The sequence below is a fragment of the Erpetoichthys calabaricus genome, chromosome 12 (genome assembly GCF_900747795.2).
Source record: "Erpetoichthys calabaricus chromosome 12, fErpCal1.3, whole genome shotgun sequence".
In the NCBI taxonomy this organism is placed as follows: Eukaryota; Metazoa; Chordata; class Cladistia; order Polypteriformes; family Polypteridae; genus Erpetoichthys; species Erpetoichthys calabaricus.
This window is the reverse complement of record NC_041405.2, coordinates 88783925-88805788: the sequence shown is the minus strand read 5'-3', so window position 1 is coordinate 88805788 and position 21864 is coordinate 88783925. Positions and strand designations below refer to the sequence as shown.

At 35.9% G+C, this 21864-nt stretch overlaps 2 protein-coding genes across 3 annotated transcripts in view; one reads left to right on the top strand and one right to left on the bottom strand.

Annotated features, from left to right (window-relative positions):
- Positions 1-20728, bottom strand: part of rab41 (RAB41, member RAS oncogene family) — a 41686-nt gene extending 20958 nt beyond the window's left edge. The window contains exons 1-5 of one of the 2 annotated variants that reach the window (XR_003717988.2): positions 20356-20728; positions 9572-9630; positions 3121-3174; positions 614-719; positions 224-335 (exon numbers count right to left, since the gene is read on the bottom strand). Coding sequence is in view for 1 of the 2 variants with exons in the window: in XM_028815821.2 (XP_028671654.1) it covers positions 224-335; positions 614-719; positions 3121-3174; positions 9572-9630; positions 20356-20434 (410 nt within the window). In the remaining variant the exon portion in view is untranslated. The remainder of the gene's footprint in view (positions 1-223; positions 336-613; positions 720-3120; positions 3175-9571; positions 9631-20355) is intronic. The other variant, XM_028815821.2, reaches the window with a different exon arrangement.
- LOC127529965 (craniofacial development protein 2-like) overlaps positions 1-21864 on the top strand; it is a 254110-nt gene that overhangs the window by 149601 nt on the left and 82645 nt on the right. The gene's annotated exons all lie outside the window — the stretch shown is intronic.

Genomic DNA, 21864 nt, shown 5'->3' with positions numbered 1-21864 from the left:
ACAATGCCACAAAGTGCAATGAATGACCAATATTTAAGAAAATAAACAGTTTAAACCTGTGCTTGGAAATGTATAGAATACAAAACACAAAAGTGAACTGTATTGAAATGCGAGGACATTGCTGTGGTTCAAAGACTGTACTACACCACAGATCTATACACATACCAGAAATAGCAAGTTAGTTACCCAAACTTCAAATGGTTCAAAAACATGAGCCTTATACCTTTTATCAGCAAGATCCGTCTTGTTTCCCACCAGCATTATGATGACATCTCCTCCTCTCTCCGTTCTGACATCATCAATCCACTTTGAAGTTTGGTTAAAAGAGTTTGGGTCTAGAATTGCAAGTGTTTAATATCAAATTAGGTTTATACTTCAAATGAGATATTTTTTCATTGGTTTATTGAAATATACTCCTCAAAACTGCAAATGACTGGCCAAAATTAAAATTGTAAAACTGTGTACATATATTAAAAATAGAAAACGGCAAAGGTATACCAACCCCTTACATACAAGTCAATATTCAAAATTATCAGCAGACCAAACTACAAGTTTTTGTACAGTAGTCAAGTAAGTAAGGGAGTAAGAGGAATTCCTCAAAGCTGTTACTTACTGGTGATATCATACACCACAACTGCAATGGTAGAGTCACGAATATAGCTTGGAATGAGGCTGCGAAAACGCTCCTGACCTGCTGTGTCCCACAGTTGCAGTCGGACCTGAAAAATGTTATGATTAAAAACAGATGGAAAAGGAAAGGCAAAAAATGTCAACCACAATACTACATTAAATAACAAGAGGATTCTTAGATACTCTGTATTAAACATGAAAGTATCTTTATATTTAGTATTTTTATTATTATATATTATAAACAAATTGAAGGAAAAAAAAATGAAAATAATTATTCTCAAGATTAAATGCTGTTCTAATTCATATCATAACAAAAATTTGAAAGAATCTAAAAGAAAATGACATTTTTATTATTATTTACATAGGGTGGTCCAGATATAACTATGCAACTTTTAATGCAATGCAATAATTGCATAGTTAGATCTGGACTACCCACTATATTATTATATAATATATCTATATCTATATATATCTATATCTCTATATCTATACACACACACACAGTGCATCCAGAAAATATTCATAGCACATCACTTTTTCCACATTTTGTTATGTTACAGCCTTATTCCAAAATAGATTAAATTCATTTTTTTCCTCAGAATTCTACACACAACACCCCATAATGACAACATGAAAAACGTTTACTTGAGGATTTTGCAAATTTATTAAAAATAAAAAAACTGAGAAATCACAAGTATTCACAGCCTTTGCTCAATACTTTGTCGATGCACCTTTGGCAGCAATTACAGCCTCAAGTCTTTTTGAATATGATGCCACAAGCTTGGCACACCTATCCTTGGGTCAGTTTCGCCCATTCCTCTTTGCAGCACCTCTCAAGCTCCATCAGGTTGGATGGGAAGCGTCGGTGCACAGCCATTTTAAGATTTCTCCAGAGATGTTCAATTGGATTCAAGTCTGGGCTCTGGCTGTGCCACTCAAGGACATTCACAGAGTTGTCCTGAAGCCACTCCTTTGATATCTTGGCTGTGTGCTTAGGGTCATTGTCCTGCTGAAAGATGAACCGTCGCCCCAGTCTAAGGTCAAGAGCGCTCTGGAGTAGGTTTAAATCCAGGATGTCTCTATACATTGCTGCAGTCATCTTTCCCTTTATCCTGACTAGTCTCCCAGTCCCTGCCACTTAAAAACATCCCCACAGCATGATGCTGCCACCACCATGCTTCATTGTAGGGATGGTATTGGCCTGGTGATGAGTGGTGCCTGGTTTCCTCCAACGTGACGCCTGGCATTCACACCAAAGAGTTCAATCTTTGTCTCATCAGACAATAGAATTTTCTTTCTCATGATCTGAGAGTACTTCAGATGCCTTTTGGCAAACTGCAGGCGGGCTGCCATGTGCCTTTTACTAAGGAGTGGCTTCCGTCTGGCCACTCTACCACACAGGCCTGATTGGTAGATTGCTGCAGAGATGGTTGTCTTTCTAGAAGGTTCTCCTCTCTCCACAGAGGACCTCTGGAGCTCTGACAGAGTGACCATCGGGTTCTTGGTCACCTCCCTGACTAAGGCCCTTTTCCCCCGATTGCTCAGTTTAGATGGCCAGCCAGCTCTAGGAAGAGTCCTGGTGGTTTTGAACTTCTTCCACATACGGATGATGTAGGCCACTGTGCTCACTGGGGCCTTCAAAGCAGCAGAACTTTTTCTGTAACCTTCCCCAGATTTGTGCATCGAGACAATCCTGTCGTGGAGGTCTACAGACAATTCCTTTGACTTCATGCTTGGTTTGTGCTCTGACATGAACTGTCAACTGTGGAACCTTATATAGACAGGTGTGTCCCTTTCCAAATCATGTCTAATCAACTGAATTTACCACAGGTGGACTCCAATTAAGCTGCAGAAACATCTCAAGGATGATCAGGGGAAACAGGATGCACCTGAGCTCAATTTTGAGCTTCATGGCAAAGGCCATGAATACTTATGTACATGTGCTTTCTGAATTTTTTTATTTTTAATAAATTTGCAAAAACCTCAACTTAACTTTCCACGTTGTCATTATGGGGTGTTGTGTGTAGAATTCTGAGGAAAAAAAGGAATTTAATCCATTTTGGAATAAAGCTGTAACATAACAAAATGTGGGAAAAGTGATGTGCTGTGAATACTTTCCGGATGCACGATCGATCGATCGATCGATAGATACATAATTTTTACCTCTTGCGAATGTAAATGGACTTAACTGATAGATATTATACACCTGCATACAACCATTAATGTGAATTTCCCATTACAACTTAAAAAGCTCAATTTCCCAGTATTTTAAGAAACAAGAAAACAAGAGGCAATCCTTTTACATTTATTGTGCCTTTTGTAAAAAAAATTTCATGTTGAAAGGTAGGAAATTCTTTCAAAATTTCAGCTTGATGTGTACATTGTTTCACAAGTCTGCCAAAGCGTATTGCCCAAGATTATATATAAAGATATCCTTTTCCTTTTGGCATCAAATATAAAACCAAAACATAAAAGCAGAATATTACTTACTGTACGATCCTCTAAATACATTGTTTTTGACAGAAAATCTATTCCAATGGTTGCCTGAAAAATAATGGATTACATTATATTTTTATATATGAAGTGCAGGCAACTAGTGCCAAAGAAACATAATGTAGTTTTGCTTCTTTGCCAAACAAAACAGACATTTAAATTTTCTAACATTTGATTTTTCTATATGCATGGAAATATGTATTGATTAGCATACTTCCAATAACTTTGCTTAGATCATATCTTAAAAATAGGTATAAATTATTAATTACTTAGGTATTTCATGGTGCACAGACCCAGTTTACATTTATCAACTAACTTAACTTGAACAATAAAATACCCGAGAACTCTCTACAGTGATATGTTAAGAATGTTCAGACCCCACACAGACAGTGCCTAGGCTGGAATTCAAATCCATAACTCTGGAGCTTTGATAACCATATTGCTCTATCAATTCTGAAATAGAGAATTTTCACAAGCTTGTTAGGATTTGCTTTATGATGCTGGACACAATTTAAATACATATTAATAAAAAAAGAAAATGTTTTTCAGTTTAAAGCATCAAAGCAGATTTTCATATAGACAATTACTGTACTACAAGGGTTAGGATTTCGTTAGTTTGACTTTGCTTATTACGGTGTACTTTACAGGGCTCAACCCTAACTATTAAAAGTGGCTGCCAGGCTTGGCAACCAGGCAGCAACATTTGGCTGTTAAAACTGAAAATATGGTTGCACTTTTTAACAGCCTACGCTTGGAGTAATTAAGAAGCTATGAAATTATATATCAGCCTTCTGCTACCTTAAAGCATTTCAATCTAAAGTGTTAGCACTTTACATGTCAGAATTTCATCCCTGTGCACACCCATTCTTTGTGTCACAATTGTTCAAAAATGCTTTAACAGGTAAAACATGTCTTAATAAGCTGTTGAGGTTTAAAGTGCAAGATGATTTCTTTCAAAAGACTTATGTAAAGATGCTACGGAATACGTCTTTCATTTACTTTATTTAAAGTGCACTGCATATTACTTCATCCTGTAATCAGTTTTAGAATCTTGCTTTTATGTAAAACTGTGCACAAGTAGATGAAAATCTGCTTAAACAAGCCTAAACTACCAGAGTTGACTTTAGTAAGCCACCCTCGAATCCAACAAAATGAAAATATTTTTCTATTTTTGGTATAAATCCTCAGATCACACCAGTAGAGGCAGCAGCAAAGGATTTCTTACTTGTTGCAATAAATTGTTAGTAATTTAAATACTTTTCAACAAAGTACACTGTTATACATTTTTTAAGATTTATACATATATACTTAATTAACAAATGTCATATGAACAAAAATGTAACAATCCTGAGTATTTTAATTTAAAAGAAAAACATTACACACTTGTGTGTATGATCTCTACCTGCTCATCTTCTGTGTTATTTCCTTTTTCAAAAGTATTTAGCAGCATTTTTCTTACTTATTCTTTTGTTAGGTTTCTAGAATCTCAAACCATGTATTTTGCATTCAAATAAAAATAAATTATGATTACTCAAATGGATCAACGTTATCAATGCATTTTAGATTTTAAAGATTTAACAAATTGGATTAGGTATCCAGACATCATTTCCTTCACATAATTAATATTTTTTCCCTTTCAATTGACACAACAACATTCAATTGACAACTTTCAACACTGACACAAAAAAAAACCTCTCTGAGGTTACCTCCTATGGATAAGGGTTGTATATTTTCTATTTATCATTAATATTCCTTTTGCCTATGTGAAGCATTTTGAAGACAGTCCATTTGCTGTCTCTTCAGCATTTGTTAACTTTCTAACTTTTGTACCATCTGTATATTTCACATCAGAACCAATGGTATTAATATAAATTAAAAAGAGTAACAGTCCAAGCACAGATCCCCAAGACTCCATGTAGGATCTCACCTCATGCATAGCATCATCCTATCACCTGTCTTCTCTGTCTTTAACTGATTAAACAACTTGAAATCTTGTTTTCAAAGTTACCTCTGAAGCCAGTGTCTTTTCGTTGCAGTATTGTAATCAAGGTTTTTTTGACAAGCTGGGTAAAATTAGGTGCTTTACTCTGTTTCTGTCTGCTTAAAAATTCTTATGCTACTTGTCTGGCAGGATCTTCCTTTAAGAAATTCCTGATAACTGTTTTTTAGTACATTATTTGAGCTTCTAGTTTATAGTTTTCACAATTTTGTTGAGGATTAACGTAAAGCTTGCCCTGGTTTTACATAAAAAAAGAGGTCTTCATAATGTTCTGCATCTGTCTAAAGCTTGATTCAGGTGGTATATGTATACAACATGCAAGGTTAGAACTATGTGCTGCTCCTGAAGACATTTAGTGTAATAATGGTGCTGGATAATCCTACATTCAAGTGTGGATAGTCTGTAACATATTGAATGGAGGTGTTTCAAAAATCAATCCAACATTTTAGGAGGAGAGTGTTAAAAAGGTAGGAAGGACCGCTGTCCTTAAACGAAAGGAATTCACCTCAAGTACACATTATTATGATGACTGGCTGAAGATTTACGAAGTAGTGTCAAAAACAGTTCTTACAGAATGTATCATTTGCTGCCAGATTATAGATAGTGATGCATCAGAATAATGGTTGGATGAGTTATTGGGCTAAAAGGGAAGGCACACATAAAAGCAATAAAGCTATCATCTCCTTTCCTCACCTGGAGTTCCAACATGTTGAAGACAACATAATAAGGAAAAGGTCTCACCCATTTAACATTTGACCAGACGTGAATGCAGCTATTAATACACATGCATTTGACTGTTTTTCTTCAATGTAAGCCTGCCAGGACTATATTTTCCATATTGTATGTACTTCACTTAACTAAGTATTACTTCAGAATTTGTCTGCATTATAGAAAACATTTATTGCTTATGTTTTGGGCTGGTTGAAATGGGCCACTGCTGAATACATGTAGGTTAGAGGTGCCTCCTAAGGATACCTTAAGTGCAGTATATGTATGTATGCATATAATATAAGTATGCATGTGTTCATTTGGATTCAAGTGCTTTTGACAGATGTTCTAATATAATTAATAACTCTGATGACTTTTATATTCATTTTTTCCATAAGGCACCTTTTTATTTATGAGTTTGCCTTTAAGGTGAGGGATCAATTTAGGGCAAAGATCACACACATATTATCACATCCTCTAAAACATTGATTATATTTAGTCAAAGTGGTTGCTACATGACGTATACATCTTTTTCTAATTACACAATTTCTTTTGTGTTTAACAAATTAAATATATCAACATCTTTAGGTCCGTCAGATATTTCCTGGTGATTGCTCTTTAATGTAATGTTTGTTGTCTTCACACACCTCAAGCTCCTATAATATAATCAATAATCCACTAGTTAACTGTGAATAACATAACTATGTACTACCTTTTCTGAATGGCTTTATGTTTCAGCTGCTTCATATTCTTTTACATGTTTTTGTGTGGGCAGGTGTTGCCACTGATTCAAAGTACAATCAGTGCTTGTTACCACTGCATGTTTCTTTCTATAGCAAATTAAAAGCATCAGTACTACTGGTATTCAAGTTTCATCTCCTGTACACAATGGCTGGATGCCAAGTACCCTTAGTGTCAGAAACCTGCTTTGGGAATTAGCCTGCTTCTCGCTTTTTTGTGCCTCTTTATTTAACAACAAAAAAGAATCTTCTAATATAACTTCAAAATAATGCCATTAGTCAAAGGAATTTAAAATAAAGATGAGTTAAGTAGCAATATCACTGACCAATCCATAAGAACTGCAACTGCATCCTTTCCTGTTATATTAAGTAAATAGGCTGCAGTAAAATACAGGTGATAAAACCACCTGTTTTTGCGAGCTCTACACGGCATGTGCATTTACATAGAATTGTTTTAATTACTTTGTTCCTGTGCCAAAAATGTTAAACCCTTTAAAGGGGAATAATATGTATAAAAAAAAATAAACAATAAAAATAAAAAAAAAACACTACATCGTACCTTGCCTGACACCTACAGAATCCAAACAAACAGTACGCTAAGTACAGTAGCAAAACACCAATCTGAGCAAAGTGCACATCAAACCTCTCAGCTAACACTGTCAAGACAGAAACTGCAATAATTAAATGAAATTCAGATTTGTAAATGAAAATTCGAGTAACTGCTTGTCTAATATGCAACACCTTATTAAGAAAAAAGGCAAGATACTGTGATGGTGCAGGTCGGCTCCATGCTACCGGATCCAACTGGGAGCCTCTGAACCTGATGCCGTTGATAGTCATGACTGGGATGAGCCAGCAAATGAGGACACTCCCAAGTAAGGGAAAGGTGTAAAAGTGCTCAGTACTTTTATTAAACACAATTCAAAAATCAAAGTGTCCAAAAAGTGCAGTAGTTCCAAATCCAGTAAATAAATAAACAGTATTTATGTGGAAGTTAAAAGTCAGCCAAACAATCCATTAAAACGAGGTTAAAACGCAGCAGTAAACTGATTTTTAAAAACTTGAGCCCAGGTGCACTCCTTTAAAATGGTCGTTTCCTCAGCATACCCTCACCGGACCTTGCAGCCGAGGAGACAGTTATCCGACAGGCACTACCATTCTTCTATGGGTCCAGGTCCCTGCCACTCCATGGCTATAACAGGGCTTCCACTCCAGACCCAAGTCTCAGGTCCCCAAAGGCCAATGCCTCACTGACTCCTGCGGCGAGCCACCTGCACCACCTGGTCATTCCAGCTCCCCAAGTCACTCAGCCAGAGAAATCCTCCACAATGGCCCCTGAGCAGTTGCCAGCAGCTCCTTTGAAGGGCTCTCCCCTTACCGCTGCCTGCCTCCTTGTTCACTCTTTCTCACACCTGTTCCAGCTTTCTCTCCTGTCTTTCTGCCTGATTCTCTTTCCTTTCTTTAACCTCCACTCTGTTCTTGTCACTGGCTTTTCCTTTTTTCTCATGCTGGTTCATTCTTATAGGCCTCCATGGGTGTAACATCTTAAGAGTGCCACAGGAAGCCAATGAAGGAATTGAGACAGACAGCACCATCCTCGCCCTAATTAATCCACCAACTCCCTGCAGCTGTGTGAGCACGCAATCCCACATGGAATGAGCTGGCCAATTAATTATGAATTTTAATTAATACAGAAAGTTGCAAAAATAATAACACAGTTTGAGAAAATGGAGTGTGAATTGTTTTAGTGATTATGTTTTTCATATGTGATTTATGAATAAATTGCATGTAAAGTAAAACTGCCTAGAGCAATTCAAATAATGAATACTGATTAAAAACAGATTTAACATTTAAGAAAATATTGTTTTTGACTTGTTTTACTAGGTCAGAGCAGCCCCAAACAACTTATGCCTAGAAATGTTTGATCTTTGAGTAAAATTTCATTAATTGCAACAAAAATTTAGTGTGACATGATTAACATATACCAAAGGTATAATTAAACATACTGTACACTAAAGTTATTTTGTGAAACTACAGAATTTTAAGGAACAGAAGCCAGGGTGCACTGTAGCAGTGTAATGTACAAAGCAAAGGGAAAACTTCAATTTCATTCTTTTTTGTAATAAAAGCATGTCTTGCAAAAATTGTTAACATTCAGCTAATGTAACCAAACCTAATTATATTGTACTCAGTCTTATAGGAGGAGGAGGTTAGGAGCATGCGCTGATACAGTGCGTTGCCACACCCACCACATAACAAACCACCTCAGGATCCCAGATTAGGACCCAAGTGCAGCCATGCAATGGGTGACACCTCAGCACCACACTAGTGAAACAGTGTGAGGTTTTTTTATGGTGGCAGGAGTGCAAATTTTGCTACCAACCCCCGATCATGTAGATCTAATTAAATTAAAAAACTTGTTGCCCATTTGATTTTTCATCTAGTAAGGTAATTTCTTAAAGTACTTTTGAAGGTGATTGCTATTAATTAAAAACAAATAAAGCACAATTTCTAACCACATTTTTCTTTTAAGGGTATTTGAAACACTTTTAACTATGAAATACTGAAAAAGTGACATATGTGACAAGAATAATCTGGAAGTGTAATTTTCAGTTCTTATACAACATTTCTAACTTCCTTTTTAATAGGTAATTGCCAACATATTAAATGTGATGCATAAGAATCTACCTGCAGATGTCAAATACAATTTAGTCATATATCCCTTAGAGGGTTGTAGTGTGTCATAGCTTAATCTGACAGACACAGACATAAAGTACAGCTCAAACTGCAGAATCTATTAAATCTGGGCTTGAGCTTACAGCTCAAGATGTGAGAAGCATTCATTTGCTACAGTGCCAAGTACAGCTTGTTTTGTTGTTTAATCAGAAAAAGAAAAACATTTCTGGATAAAGAGAAAAATAAGTTAATAAAATGCTCAATTGACAAATATGTTTATTTGTTTTGCATCAAAATATAATACAAGTAATACTTAACATTTTACCTGATAAGTGTTGTCAAAGCTGTCATACATGAATCGGGTAATAAGAGATGTCTTTCCCACTGTAAGAAAACACATTAAAATAAAATTTAATGTTAGATTTTGCTTGAAATATCGAATCCAACATGGATAAGTGACATCCCAGTATACCTTAAATATACTCTGGCACACTAGAAATCACAAATACCAACAAACCTTACCATCTGTGACAGGTTTTGGTTGACAATAGATCACAGATTCCAGTTTCTTTTAACTAATCACAGAGTCTAAGCATTTTTTTGGATGCAAATTGTGCATTGTATAAGCAAACTACCAAGGATGGCAACTTGAAAACAGGTGTAAACTTGGATACATGTTTCAGAATTTATTTTATGGTTAACTTCATGCAAAAAGGTTAATTGTACTAATTTATCAAATTAATCATTTTAATATTTTTCATTTTAGATTCCAAAGTTTTTAAATAAAGTCATAATAAGCCATAAGAACATAATTTGATGTAAATAGGTCATTAATTTATGTTTTACTGTATATTGATTGTGTTTTTCAACAATTACACCAGTTTTTGTGCATCCTTACAACTATAAAATCCCTATACTTTGTACCTTGGTCTTTTTTTTTGATGCAACAGTCCAAGTATACCGAGTTGACATAAGTTTTTGTAATCATTTCAACTGTTGCAAATTTATAAATTTTCTGCCATTTGTATGTTTAAATGTAAAAAATTTGGACGTGAGCGTCAGTAGGCTTTGCGCCCTAGGAATCAAGTTACCCAAACTCTTCGATATCATGCTGATCTTTCTGATCATAAAATAGGTCATTACGATAGCAATTGACAAGAAGAATTCAAAATTAATTGTAGATTTACAGTATTTGAGGGTTCTTCTAGAGTGCATCTTTCTCTTGCACGAATTGGCTTAAAAACTACTCAGCACATTGTCAACTCATAACAGGCTTAGGCTTCGAGTTTTGTAATTTTCCATCCAGCTGTTTTAGCTCTAGACCATCCTCAAGAAACTGCAACACACAGACTGACACATGCCCATCATTGAGATATTGATGTTTTCGGTATCAAGGGACTCTAAAATGTCTATTAGACATTAGATTTTTTATGTCTAAATCTATCGAAAAACCAGAACATTTTTGATGAATCTAAAGCTTTCTCTCCTCCCTTATAGATGATAGATTATGGTGGGGGAGGGCACAAAGCAAAAATAACTACTTATGTGTGACTTTCAATGTGGTCATGTTATCTTGGCTTAACAAATATGTTGGGATTTACTCCAATACAGACGCACAAATTCAGTTTTTCCAAGGTCAATAATTAATGTCTATTATTTTACCAAAATATTGGCTGATATGCCCAGCTTTTGTTTGAAGGGGAATTTGGTAACATAAGAATAATATTCACCTTTTGTTACACACACATTTTAATTCAGAATGTATTTATTTTCAAAAATTATATTAAAATGTAATAGTGACATAAACTACACCTTGGTCCATCCATCCATTTTTTTGACCCATTTATCCAGATCATAGCCATGGGGTGCCAGTGCCTATATTAGCAGGCAGCACTGAGTATAGGGTGGAACCAATGATGGATGGGTACCAGTTTATCTGAGGGCACATCTATAGACATGCCCGCAAACAAACTCACAATGGGCCAATGTAAAGTCACTAATACTCATCTGTCTACCCACAACAACACAAACACACATAGTTAGAAAACAGAATTAACATTATTCAACTTCTGCTGCTTTTAAATCTAAACTAACTAGTGAATCTGGCAATTACTCTAAATGCTACAAACACTGAGTTCTAAAATATAATAAAAATATTTGTGATAATGTAGTATACCTTGACAAGTACAATATACTGTATGCAGATAACTAAAATTTAAATGTCTGAAAAGTTTAAAACTGCATATGAAGCTAATTGATAAATTCTAGAAAAGTGGTTCCCCGCCTTTACTGTGCCCCACACCCCTAGAAAATGTTTGATTTATGTTCGCACCATTACGTTAGATTTGAAGATGAAGAAGTAAAACTTCTAATTTTTGAACCACATACAGTACTGCAGGTGAACAAACTGAACTAAAAAAAAATCTTTAAATAAAATTTATATACTGTATAAATTGCGAACTTTACCTTTATAAATCTCAATAATCTTTTAAAAGTGTCTCATGTGAAGCTTAGACATTGTTGACAATCCAAGGCTTGGGATATCTCATGAAGCATGAAACACCATGAGGAAATGACACATGACCAATGATCCAGGAGTTTGGGGGATTAAAGACCCCAGTAAAGAAACAGGTGTTGGCGCACCACTAAGCAATAATGTGCACTGCAGTTCAAAAATAGATGTGCTGCACAGTTAAACCTGATGGACTACTGCCAGCACCGCCAGCAGAAGAGATGAGCACAGTGTAAGCAGCATGTGTGGCATCCAGTTAAGTCTCCTCATAGCAAAAATGTCAAACCAACCTCAAAATCAGTGACATTTCATGATCAGGGCCTGCACAGAAATCAATACTATACCTCACCCTTCGCTATGGATTATTGCAAGGTTCATATTCCATTTTCTTAAAAAAAAAAATATGTATAAACCTTTATGAACACTCTACCGGCAGCTAAAAACCCACGAGAAAATGCATTTGTGCGGCTCATTCATGGGTGACAGTTAAGCACCCAATGCTAGATTCTTTTCATATTAAAGAACAGGAGCACTAACTAATAAATGACCTGAAAATAATGGCACACTACAAGACATGAAATGCATCAAGAGTTGGACTATGCATCTCACTCAAATTTAGCAAATCTTGGCACATTCTTCTCTTTGTTGCACCCCATTGAAATGCTATCTTGCACCCTAGGTTGGGAATCCATGTTCTAGAATATTAATATGAGTTACTTTAACAATCAGAACCATTGCAAATTTACTGCAGGGTAAGGTGACTGCATGTTTTTTCTGAATGCTAAAAACTCTAAAGGAAACATATGTTCCATTTTTGAAGTTCTGCAAGGAAAATACATGGCAGGATGTACTATTTTGAAGAAGAGTCTAGTTGTGGCCACTACGAAAGGAACAGCAAAGACTATCATCTGATTATCTAGTAAAATTCTGAGGGACAAGAATTAGTCTTGCATAAGAAATCGTAAATTACAAGTTCCACCTTAAGCACATTAAGGAGTGTAGCCAAAAAGGGAAAACTGACACTGTAATAATGGACATTAACCTACACACTAGTGTTAGATGAATCACAAATAATGTCAGTTTGGTTCCTTGGCAAATCTGCACAGCCCCTGTGTCATTAATAGTGTGAGGTCTATCCATTTGAAGTGCAAAACATCTTTTTCTTAGATCCAACTATTTTCGAAGAACCCCAAGGTTATTGGTACATTGGTACAAACAAACTCAACATTAAGCTGAGAAAAGTCAACACTGGCATACATATTTTCAACTGGAATAACTGACCTGACATTTTCCAATCTGCTGTAAACTAACTACTAAAAAGCACAATCAGTATTCATTTCTAGAGTAAGGATCGTCTGTTAAAACAACACTATGTAAGCAATACAGAAAAGGAAGCTACAGGAGGAAATATTTTTGGATGAACAGGAAGTCATTCTGTAGAGTAGTACTGCTCTATAAAAGTGGCAAGATTGGTAAATTTCTATGACAGTATTTAATTGAAGTGTGTGATCTCTGTAGCAAACTGAGAAAGTGCTACAGACACTAAGGGGGAGAAAACAACTTTACTTGGCACTGCTTTTTGGCTTATAACTACAAAACATTGCATGGTATTCAGTGCTGTAACAGTATGAAACAGAAAGTGCACTAAATAGTAATTTAGGTTTTTATTTTAGTTTTATCTGCCTTGTTTTGAAATGAAACAAAACAATTATTCCGATTAGGATGGAGGCCAACTATTATCTTTAATGAAACTCTGTGCTCAAATTGTGTCTCAAACGTTGACAAACACTTTTCATTTGAATGCACACTGGCTCTCTAACCAATAGAGTGAAATGTCAGTAAAGACTATCACTTTGAAAGAACTTGTAAAGGGAATGTTTGCAATTTCGTTCTGACTTTTGTGGTGTTTTTAAGACATAATGTCACTGCTTTATTGAACTTATTAATACCTATACATCAGCTCTATGCCACACTTGTGTGTGTGTCAGCCTATACAAAGTACTGCACACCAACAATAAACCATAAACACATCCTAGCATGATAACCAGCCTGTGCTGCAAAACTTGCTTAATGTAGTAATGAGAGCAATGAGAACTGAACAGAGGAGAAAGTGCAACACCATAGCACAAAGAAAAAAAAAAAGATAACCACAGAATATGATTGTGAACAAGTAACAAAGAGGACATCTGTTTGAAATACAAAAGCTGGACACATCAGTGCCCAGTGCATTAAATAATTCCACTAATAAAAGATGAAGAAAGAGGACATCCAGAAACTGACTAAAAGGGTACCAGAGTATATTAGCAGCAAGAGGCTAATGCTACTTTTGAGACAACTGTGCACAGACAAAATAGTCTCTGCTGAAATGAGAAAAGAAAGAAAACAGAAACCTCTAAAGGGATAAAAGCTTTAGGAAGAAAAGGGACGTAACAAGAAAAGAGAGATAAAAGAAACGTCAAAAAGCAGAGACTGTGGGACGTTCCCAACACATATGCAAACTTGCAAAAGGATTTGAATGAACAGAAGAGGCTATCTTCAGAAAGAGCCATTTTAAAATGTAAGGCAGGAGCTGTGTACAACCAATGTACAAATCCAAACTTGGCATGGTGATGACTGGAGGTTGTTCTTGAAAAATCACATCCAAATCAAGAACTGTGAGAGATGGAATATCATATTCTCAAACTCACTGAATGCTGGAATAGTTTAAGGGCAGCTTTACATAATATGACATACAGTATGTTGCAGAAATGGGTTTCATTCTAGCGAACCAAAAATAGAAATGGGATAGAAGTGGGTGCGAAGAGAGGAATACTACAAAACCCAGACAACCGACCTAACTAAAATAAAAAGAAAAAGGAAGAGGACGGAACTGCAAACCTGGACCTCACCAAAGGAAGCAGTTTTAGCCCTGAGCCATCAAAAATATGACCAACCACAGTTATACCATGCTGTACTGATCCTATACTATACATAGAGAAATTATGAAAAATGGCAATGAGGAAATTCTGACTTTGGCACAGGAAATTAGAAGGCCTAAAAGATTGCTGTTTAAATCTATAGGAAATAAAGGTGGAAGATTTGGAGAGACCATATTAGCTTCAATGGAGCTCCAAACAAATCCCAAAGTGTATGCTCAATTGTACAGACACCCACACCATCTGAGGTATTACACTTTAAGATTTATTTCAATTTATTTTTATAGCACCCTTCACTTACTGCTGGTTCACTGTGACAAGTTCACAAGTAGATACAAATACAATCTTTACAAATTGCTTATTACATAATGAGTACTTGTTCAAACACACAGGAAAACAATGCATTTCCAAAATGATTAACACAAATGGATTTTAAAAATATCTGCACCCCTCAGCCTGTCACGAATTAAAGAGAGAGGAACTTTTGGTTGCTGTCATTCTGCCTCCAGGTGTTCCATGTCTTCTGCCCTGTATTGCTTTGGGTGAGATCTTTCGTCATGCTGCAGAAAGGTTCCACATAAACTGTCTTTCACTTTGGTATCATTGAAGTAATTACTTCTAGAACATCATTTAAACAAACAAGGAGTACAGGTAGTGGTGAAAAGGGCAACATAGTTCTAATTAAATGAAACCAAGGAACAACACTCATTTTAACAATGGCCAGTTTGTAATGGAAAGATAGCGTTATATATAAAGCCAGAAGGAAAGATGGTCTTTTTGGTACTCTTAAAAATACACCATAATTTAGTGTAATAATGTTGTGTATAGGGAATATGGCAATACCCACAAACTTGACAGAGTTCAAAAGTGGTAGAGCCAGAGCGGAAAAAGAATGATTGCTAAACATATTAAGAGGGAGAAGACCTACCTGACACAAATTGATTTTGAAGTCAAACTGGGCTCCAAGGAAACTAAATAAGTCAAGGAAATCGAGGACCAGCAGGTGCATTTCTGAGTAACAGCAGAATATTTTAAGTAGTTGCCAAGCAAGGCAATAGGCAAGATTACATCAGAATTATGGATAGCAATGGCTCCTATCTTCTTTTTTAATATCTGAAATAGTCACGAAGGGAAAGGGGACAGGTAGGATGCCTGGATAATGTTAATGTAGCCTTCACCAAAACCCATCTGATTCATGACATGCCTGAGAAAATACTAGTTCATATAAAACCCTTTGCAACATCTAGGGAAAGTAAAGATAGTGCCCATGGTATATCGGGTGTAGAAATGACAAAATGTAATAGATATCTCATGCAGTTTGCTGATTGGTGAATGCAAATAACAATAGCTTGAATAATCAGTAGGTTCTTTATCTTATGTTAATAGAGAAGTGAACATGGTAGTGTTAACATAGTTTTTCATTTTAGTAAAATAGAAGGAAGCATTTGAAACGAAAAAAAAAAAAGGGACCAACAATTATTTTGAAAACACAAAAAAAAGTTTGGGCAGCAGCCCATCTGGGCCTGGAGACTTCCCAGATTGATAGTCTTTTTGAGCACTATTACAATAAATAAAGTTTTATCTATTTATTTGTGCCTTGGGGAAATTATAATGTTCAGAAAATAATTGAGAATAGAAACCATGTTTTTATTCTTCTTTAGGCTTACAGAAGTATGCTGTTTTGATCATTCTACTGTGTTTCCGCGATTATTCGATTCTGTTAATACAGTATGAGTTGTACTAATAGGGAGATGCGCCTTGCCCTTTGAAGCACTGAAACACTAAATAATGGAGCAACTCATGTCATCAACGGTGTAAACATTATCAAACATCCACTTCGTTTGAATATGGTATCGATATTTACTTGCTACAACTGTTGATTGCATTGGCAGTCCTCCCATATCCCACAGTCCTGTACACTTAACTATAGATGTGCATAGGTCACACCCCAGCACAACCCTGGTCTGTAAACATCGGTTAGAAAATGGAGAGATGCTTGGACTGATGGATATGTGTAGAAACTCTTATTACGGTCTGAGAATAAATACAAAGACTCTGTTCATTTATCAAACCTGTTTAGGACACTATTTAAAAGCGACTGACTTTGTTATCTTTCCATCTCTACTTACAAATGCGTGACAATACAAGTTAAATGATTACACTTTAATTAAACGGTGATGTTATTTCTTTCTTAAAGCACACAGAAAACTGTTTCTGGATTAATTCTAAAATGGGATAAAAGTGGCAATAACCCAACTGCATGTGTGTGTGTGTTTCGCTTTTTCTTCTTTTTATTAAATAATGTACGACTCCTGCACTCCCTGCCAAAATTTTCATGCGCTAACACAAAAGCATTTATAGACATAACCTTTGCCATTTTCATTTTTGACACGTGTTGATGCAGTGCTGCAATTCATTTTTATATTTAGTTTTAACTGAGTTTTCATCATGTATTATTATGCCTTCCTGAGTAATTTGTCTAGTTGCAGTCACACATGAGTGAAGTACTGACTTTCCTGGTACCATTACATTTTCAGAACATTAGTACCAAAATATTTTTTGTGAAATCTCTACTCTGATCCACTTACTGTATATGTACCAATCCACACTACACGTTATCAAGCCATTTTTATGCTGGTTTTGGGCATTATAAGTAAGACCAACAATGTGAAAATAAGACATCTGATGTACTACAGTTCCTACTATGAAAGGTGTTGCGTTAAACCATTTTCCAAAGATTTTCAAAAAAGTATTATTGTCAGAAGCTAAAAAAAAGTTTTTATCCAGTCTGTGCCTTACTTTAGCATGCAACAGTTTGTTAAAAATGTGTAACAATTGTTTAAATAAATCTGTTAGAATATAGTTTAGCTCAGAGCAAATGAGTAATGGCAGAAAATGCCTAACAAAGGAAATTTTATTTTTATCATCAAATATGAATTTCAGTGCAGTCCACTTTATCTCTGAATACCTTAGCAGGTGCTCTCAGTTTTTTATAGGTCTTACAGCTCATATTCAGTACACTGCCAATTACTTAAGGGACTAATCTATAACTAATAATGTATGAGAGTTTGAGAGTTAAAATAAAAACATGAACAATTAGGTTTGACACAGTAACAAAAGCGGCCTGTTTAACAGTCAATCATGTAATTTTACTTCTTGCCAGTATATTTCTTCACTTGTCACTTAAGTAATGAACAACATACACCTGATTAATTAAGCTGCTGCATACTGTTACACAACACGTAACTCAGGAAAATAAATACACAGCCTGTGGATATTATATCCAGCTTTAAGTATTTTGCTCCACAAAGCAAACATTTAACTGCCAGATTTTACAGCAGAGACGTGCAAACACATCTTTGAAATCTCCACTGGTGAGAAACAATGTTCAGTACTTGTAGGTGTAAGTCACTGATCAATGCACTGATGTTCTGTTATATGTTTGAGAATCACAAAGTCAAACTGGTTTATTTTTTTAAGAATGCTCACTAAACTAATACGACGATGGCATATTTTTTGTTAGCTGTGAGAAATAAGATGCAAGTTGTCTCCTTTGATTTATCTTTATTATAATGAAAACTCAAACTGAAATGGAGTTAACCCACACCCTGAGCAAAAAAATTAAATCTCCATCATTTCACTGGAGAACAGAAACAAAAGTCCAAAATAGCTGAAAACAGCATTGACTGTCAGCATCTCCAACATTGTGCAATGTTTTGCAGTGTTATTTTTATTAGTTAACTGCATTGTCTCAAACAGAATGGCTCTCTTTCTTAGTTGCCTGCCGCATTCTATTTTTATATTATGTCATATTATAAAATGTGTCTTCATGGACCATTGTCTACTGTGACAATGGCAAAAAGGATTGCCTACAATAAGCTGAAAAACAAACCCAACTTATCTGAAAGTGTGACTTCTTTTCATCTTCAGACATTTCTGTACTATGAAAATAATCTATAAAATTTTAGGTGAACCATTTTTTTAAGTGTACATGGCTTAAATATGAATGAATATCTTATGATGTGGGTCAATTTTTCAGCAAGATTTTCAAAACAACTGAGAAAGCACGACAGTAATTTATGATATTTTGAGAAGTAGCAATATTTTCTAAAAAAGTAAAAAGGTAAAATAAAAGCAATTTAAAATATAATCACTGATGCTATTGACAAGTTATAAAAATAGCTAATTTTCACGTAATTTGCTGACACAAGATCATATTAAAATACAAGAAAGAGAGAAAGAAATCGACATTTCAAGGTTACGTTTTCTAACCCCTTGCTGCCATCACACAACCTTCCAAAAAAGAAGAAGACTGGCATACAGGCAAATATAAATGCTGTTATGTTGGAAGTGGAATAAATTAAACCTTGCACACTCCACAAGGGAACTGAATACCTAGACATGAAACAATTTCTTGGTTTGCTAGTTGAGTAACATTACCTCACACTACTACTAAAGTTGGACACCCCCTTAATAACTGGTTAAGATTCCATGAACATAAAATAAATCTAATTACTACATGTGAGCTGAATCTTACCTTAAGGATAAAGGTACTGTATTTAAAATGCTACTCCTAATGTTGTTGAAATAATATTCTGCAATTCAAGGACTACCTTTGGTCACTTTTTTGTAAAGAGAAAAAGGTAAGGTGCACATTACACTGAATGAGTATACTGAAGATGGAGGCCTACAAGGCTTGCTCTCAGTTTAGGTGCAGATTTTATTTTGTTAAGCAATAATGGAAGTTATGAATTTACATATAGGCCTACATTGTCTGAAGTATCAGGTTATAGAAAGGAAAAAAAAAAAAACTGTTGAATTATTGGGCTCATGCTTCATGCACTTAAACGCCACTGGAGAGACTCCCCACACCCAGCTCCACAGAACCTATGGTCACGATCTACAGATGCCCAATTACAGGCACATGGCAGGCAACTGGATCTGGGTGAACGGACAGAGCCATATACTGAGCATAAATACATGAATACAAATGAAAAAACAATAATCAGAAAGCTTAGGTAATATTTGCAAGAACAAGAATGAATGTCTGCAATTATTGAGCGCCATTAGAAAGCAAAAAAAATCCAAAGCAGCTTATCCCAGGAGTTTGCCCCTCCCAGTAATATCGCACAGGTTTTGATGACAAAAAACCTTTTTCGCCGTTCCCAATTATAAAACCTCAAATAAGCAATAATTTAATGAAAAAATATTGAAAATCAAAATAATTAAGTATTTCGTTTTCACATATTTTGCTTAAGAGATATTGCCGTACCGTTTCAATCACGTAAAAGAAAGTACTGAATTAATTTAAAAATAAATAACTGAAATAAACAATATGCAGGCGACACCTCAACCCCCTCTATTTTGCAATGCAGAAGGGCTACACAAACCACTCCCTGGTTGTTTTAATGCAAGAAAAAAAGCACTGATGGGGCAGGGTATTTCTGCAATGAGAAAGGCCTGGGTCCTGCCCAAGCACTCGGATACTGTCCTAACCCTGAGCCATCAGTAATTTACACCCTACACTCTGCACCCCACCCAAGCTGGCATCCTTATTATCTTCTCCATCTTCATCCTTTTTCTCTTTCACCCACTGTCTTCCTTCCACGTTCATCCTTACGGGCCTTTCCATCCTTTCCCTGCTTCTGCGGCCCTCATTCACAAGCAGTCCTCGATACTCACCGCTCTGCTCACCCAAGAACACCAACTTGAATTTCCGCAGGGGATTTCCAAACTCTCCGCCGCCGGTGGTAGTGGACATCTTTTCCGTTGTCTAAATGAAACACCTGCCCGTCTGCTTGTCTTTCTTTCTCTCTGTCTGTTTGTGCGCAAATCAGCGCCACACAGCGGAGACACACACAAAACCACAGAAACCAGACTTAACAGGAAAATGAGATATTGTTGGAATGAAGGGATAAATAAAACCAACAACAAAATCCAGATCTGAAGGATCCAAGTTTCATGCAGACCAAAAATCGCCAAATACAGATCGCTAGTTATCCTTCTGTTCGCTCGCGTCACTTCCACTAAGCCACTCGTACTGTCAGCACGGGCGAGGCGATGACGTAATGGAAGGGCGGTGGAAGTGTGAGAAAAACCATGACGTCATCTAGAGCGACAATCAATTGGCTGTAACGTCCTATGAGAGCGGTGTCATTGGCCTCTTTCCTACTGGCTCTTGGAATAACAGTTTCGGAGTACATTTGGAACAACTGCGAGAGTTTCTGTAATTTTGACCTTCTCTTTTTTGTTGGCCTTTTTAAATTATGTGTGTCAATTACAAAAGAGTCAGTTAAACATGCTTGCAAAATCAGTTAAATCAGGTAAAAAAATGTAAATAAAGTTTCGATATCAAAGAAGTGCTAGAGACCATATACTAGAGTGTGTGTAGAACCGAGGGATTTGATTTCACTTCTTTTGGAGAAGCAATGTATTTGCTCTGTGTGATTACTTTTCCTCCTACGTTCCAAAGACGTGCATGTTAAATTAAATGGACACTATAGGTTAAAATTAATCTAGGATAGCCATCTGGTTTCCATACGCAGCTTTTCTTTCCTATAGTTATAAGAGCCTGAATCAACATCGCTACTTGGGAGATCCAAGCTACAGAATACCCTCATGGCATTGCATGATTCATCAAGATGCAGTTCACTTTGACAGGGAGAGCTTGCTTCAATGATGAGGCAAAGCACAATGATGGAAGGATTGGTAAGAAAACCCAGATTTGTGGAAGCCACCTCCAAAGCAACCTTCCTGCCCCCACTGTCCTAACATCGTGTTTTCAAGGATTGGACTTACCAGTCTTCTAGAGTAACATCAATATCCTTGATAGGGTCATTTTCGTTTCTGTACTAATCCATTTTATGGTTTCAGCATGTGCCCATCAGTGGCTTCATTTGCCCCCAGAGATTTATCATTTTTGTCATTTTTGGTCTGTCATATTACAGAATAGCTGAAATATTTATGCACTGATAAATATATACAGTAATAAATATTTGGAAAGCACTAAGCATACTGATCATATGAATCAAATATGTTATTTTAATTCAAACAAGTTTTTGTTTCCCTGGCTTCAACAAAAGAAAGAAACATACACTAACATCTACATTAGTCATTACTGTATATGAATATATGCAGAGAGTAGCATGTTGGTTTGCACTGCAGCCACATAGCTCCCATGATCTGAGATTT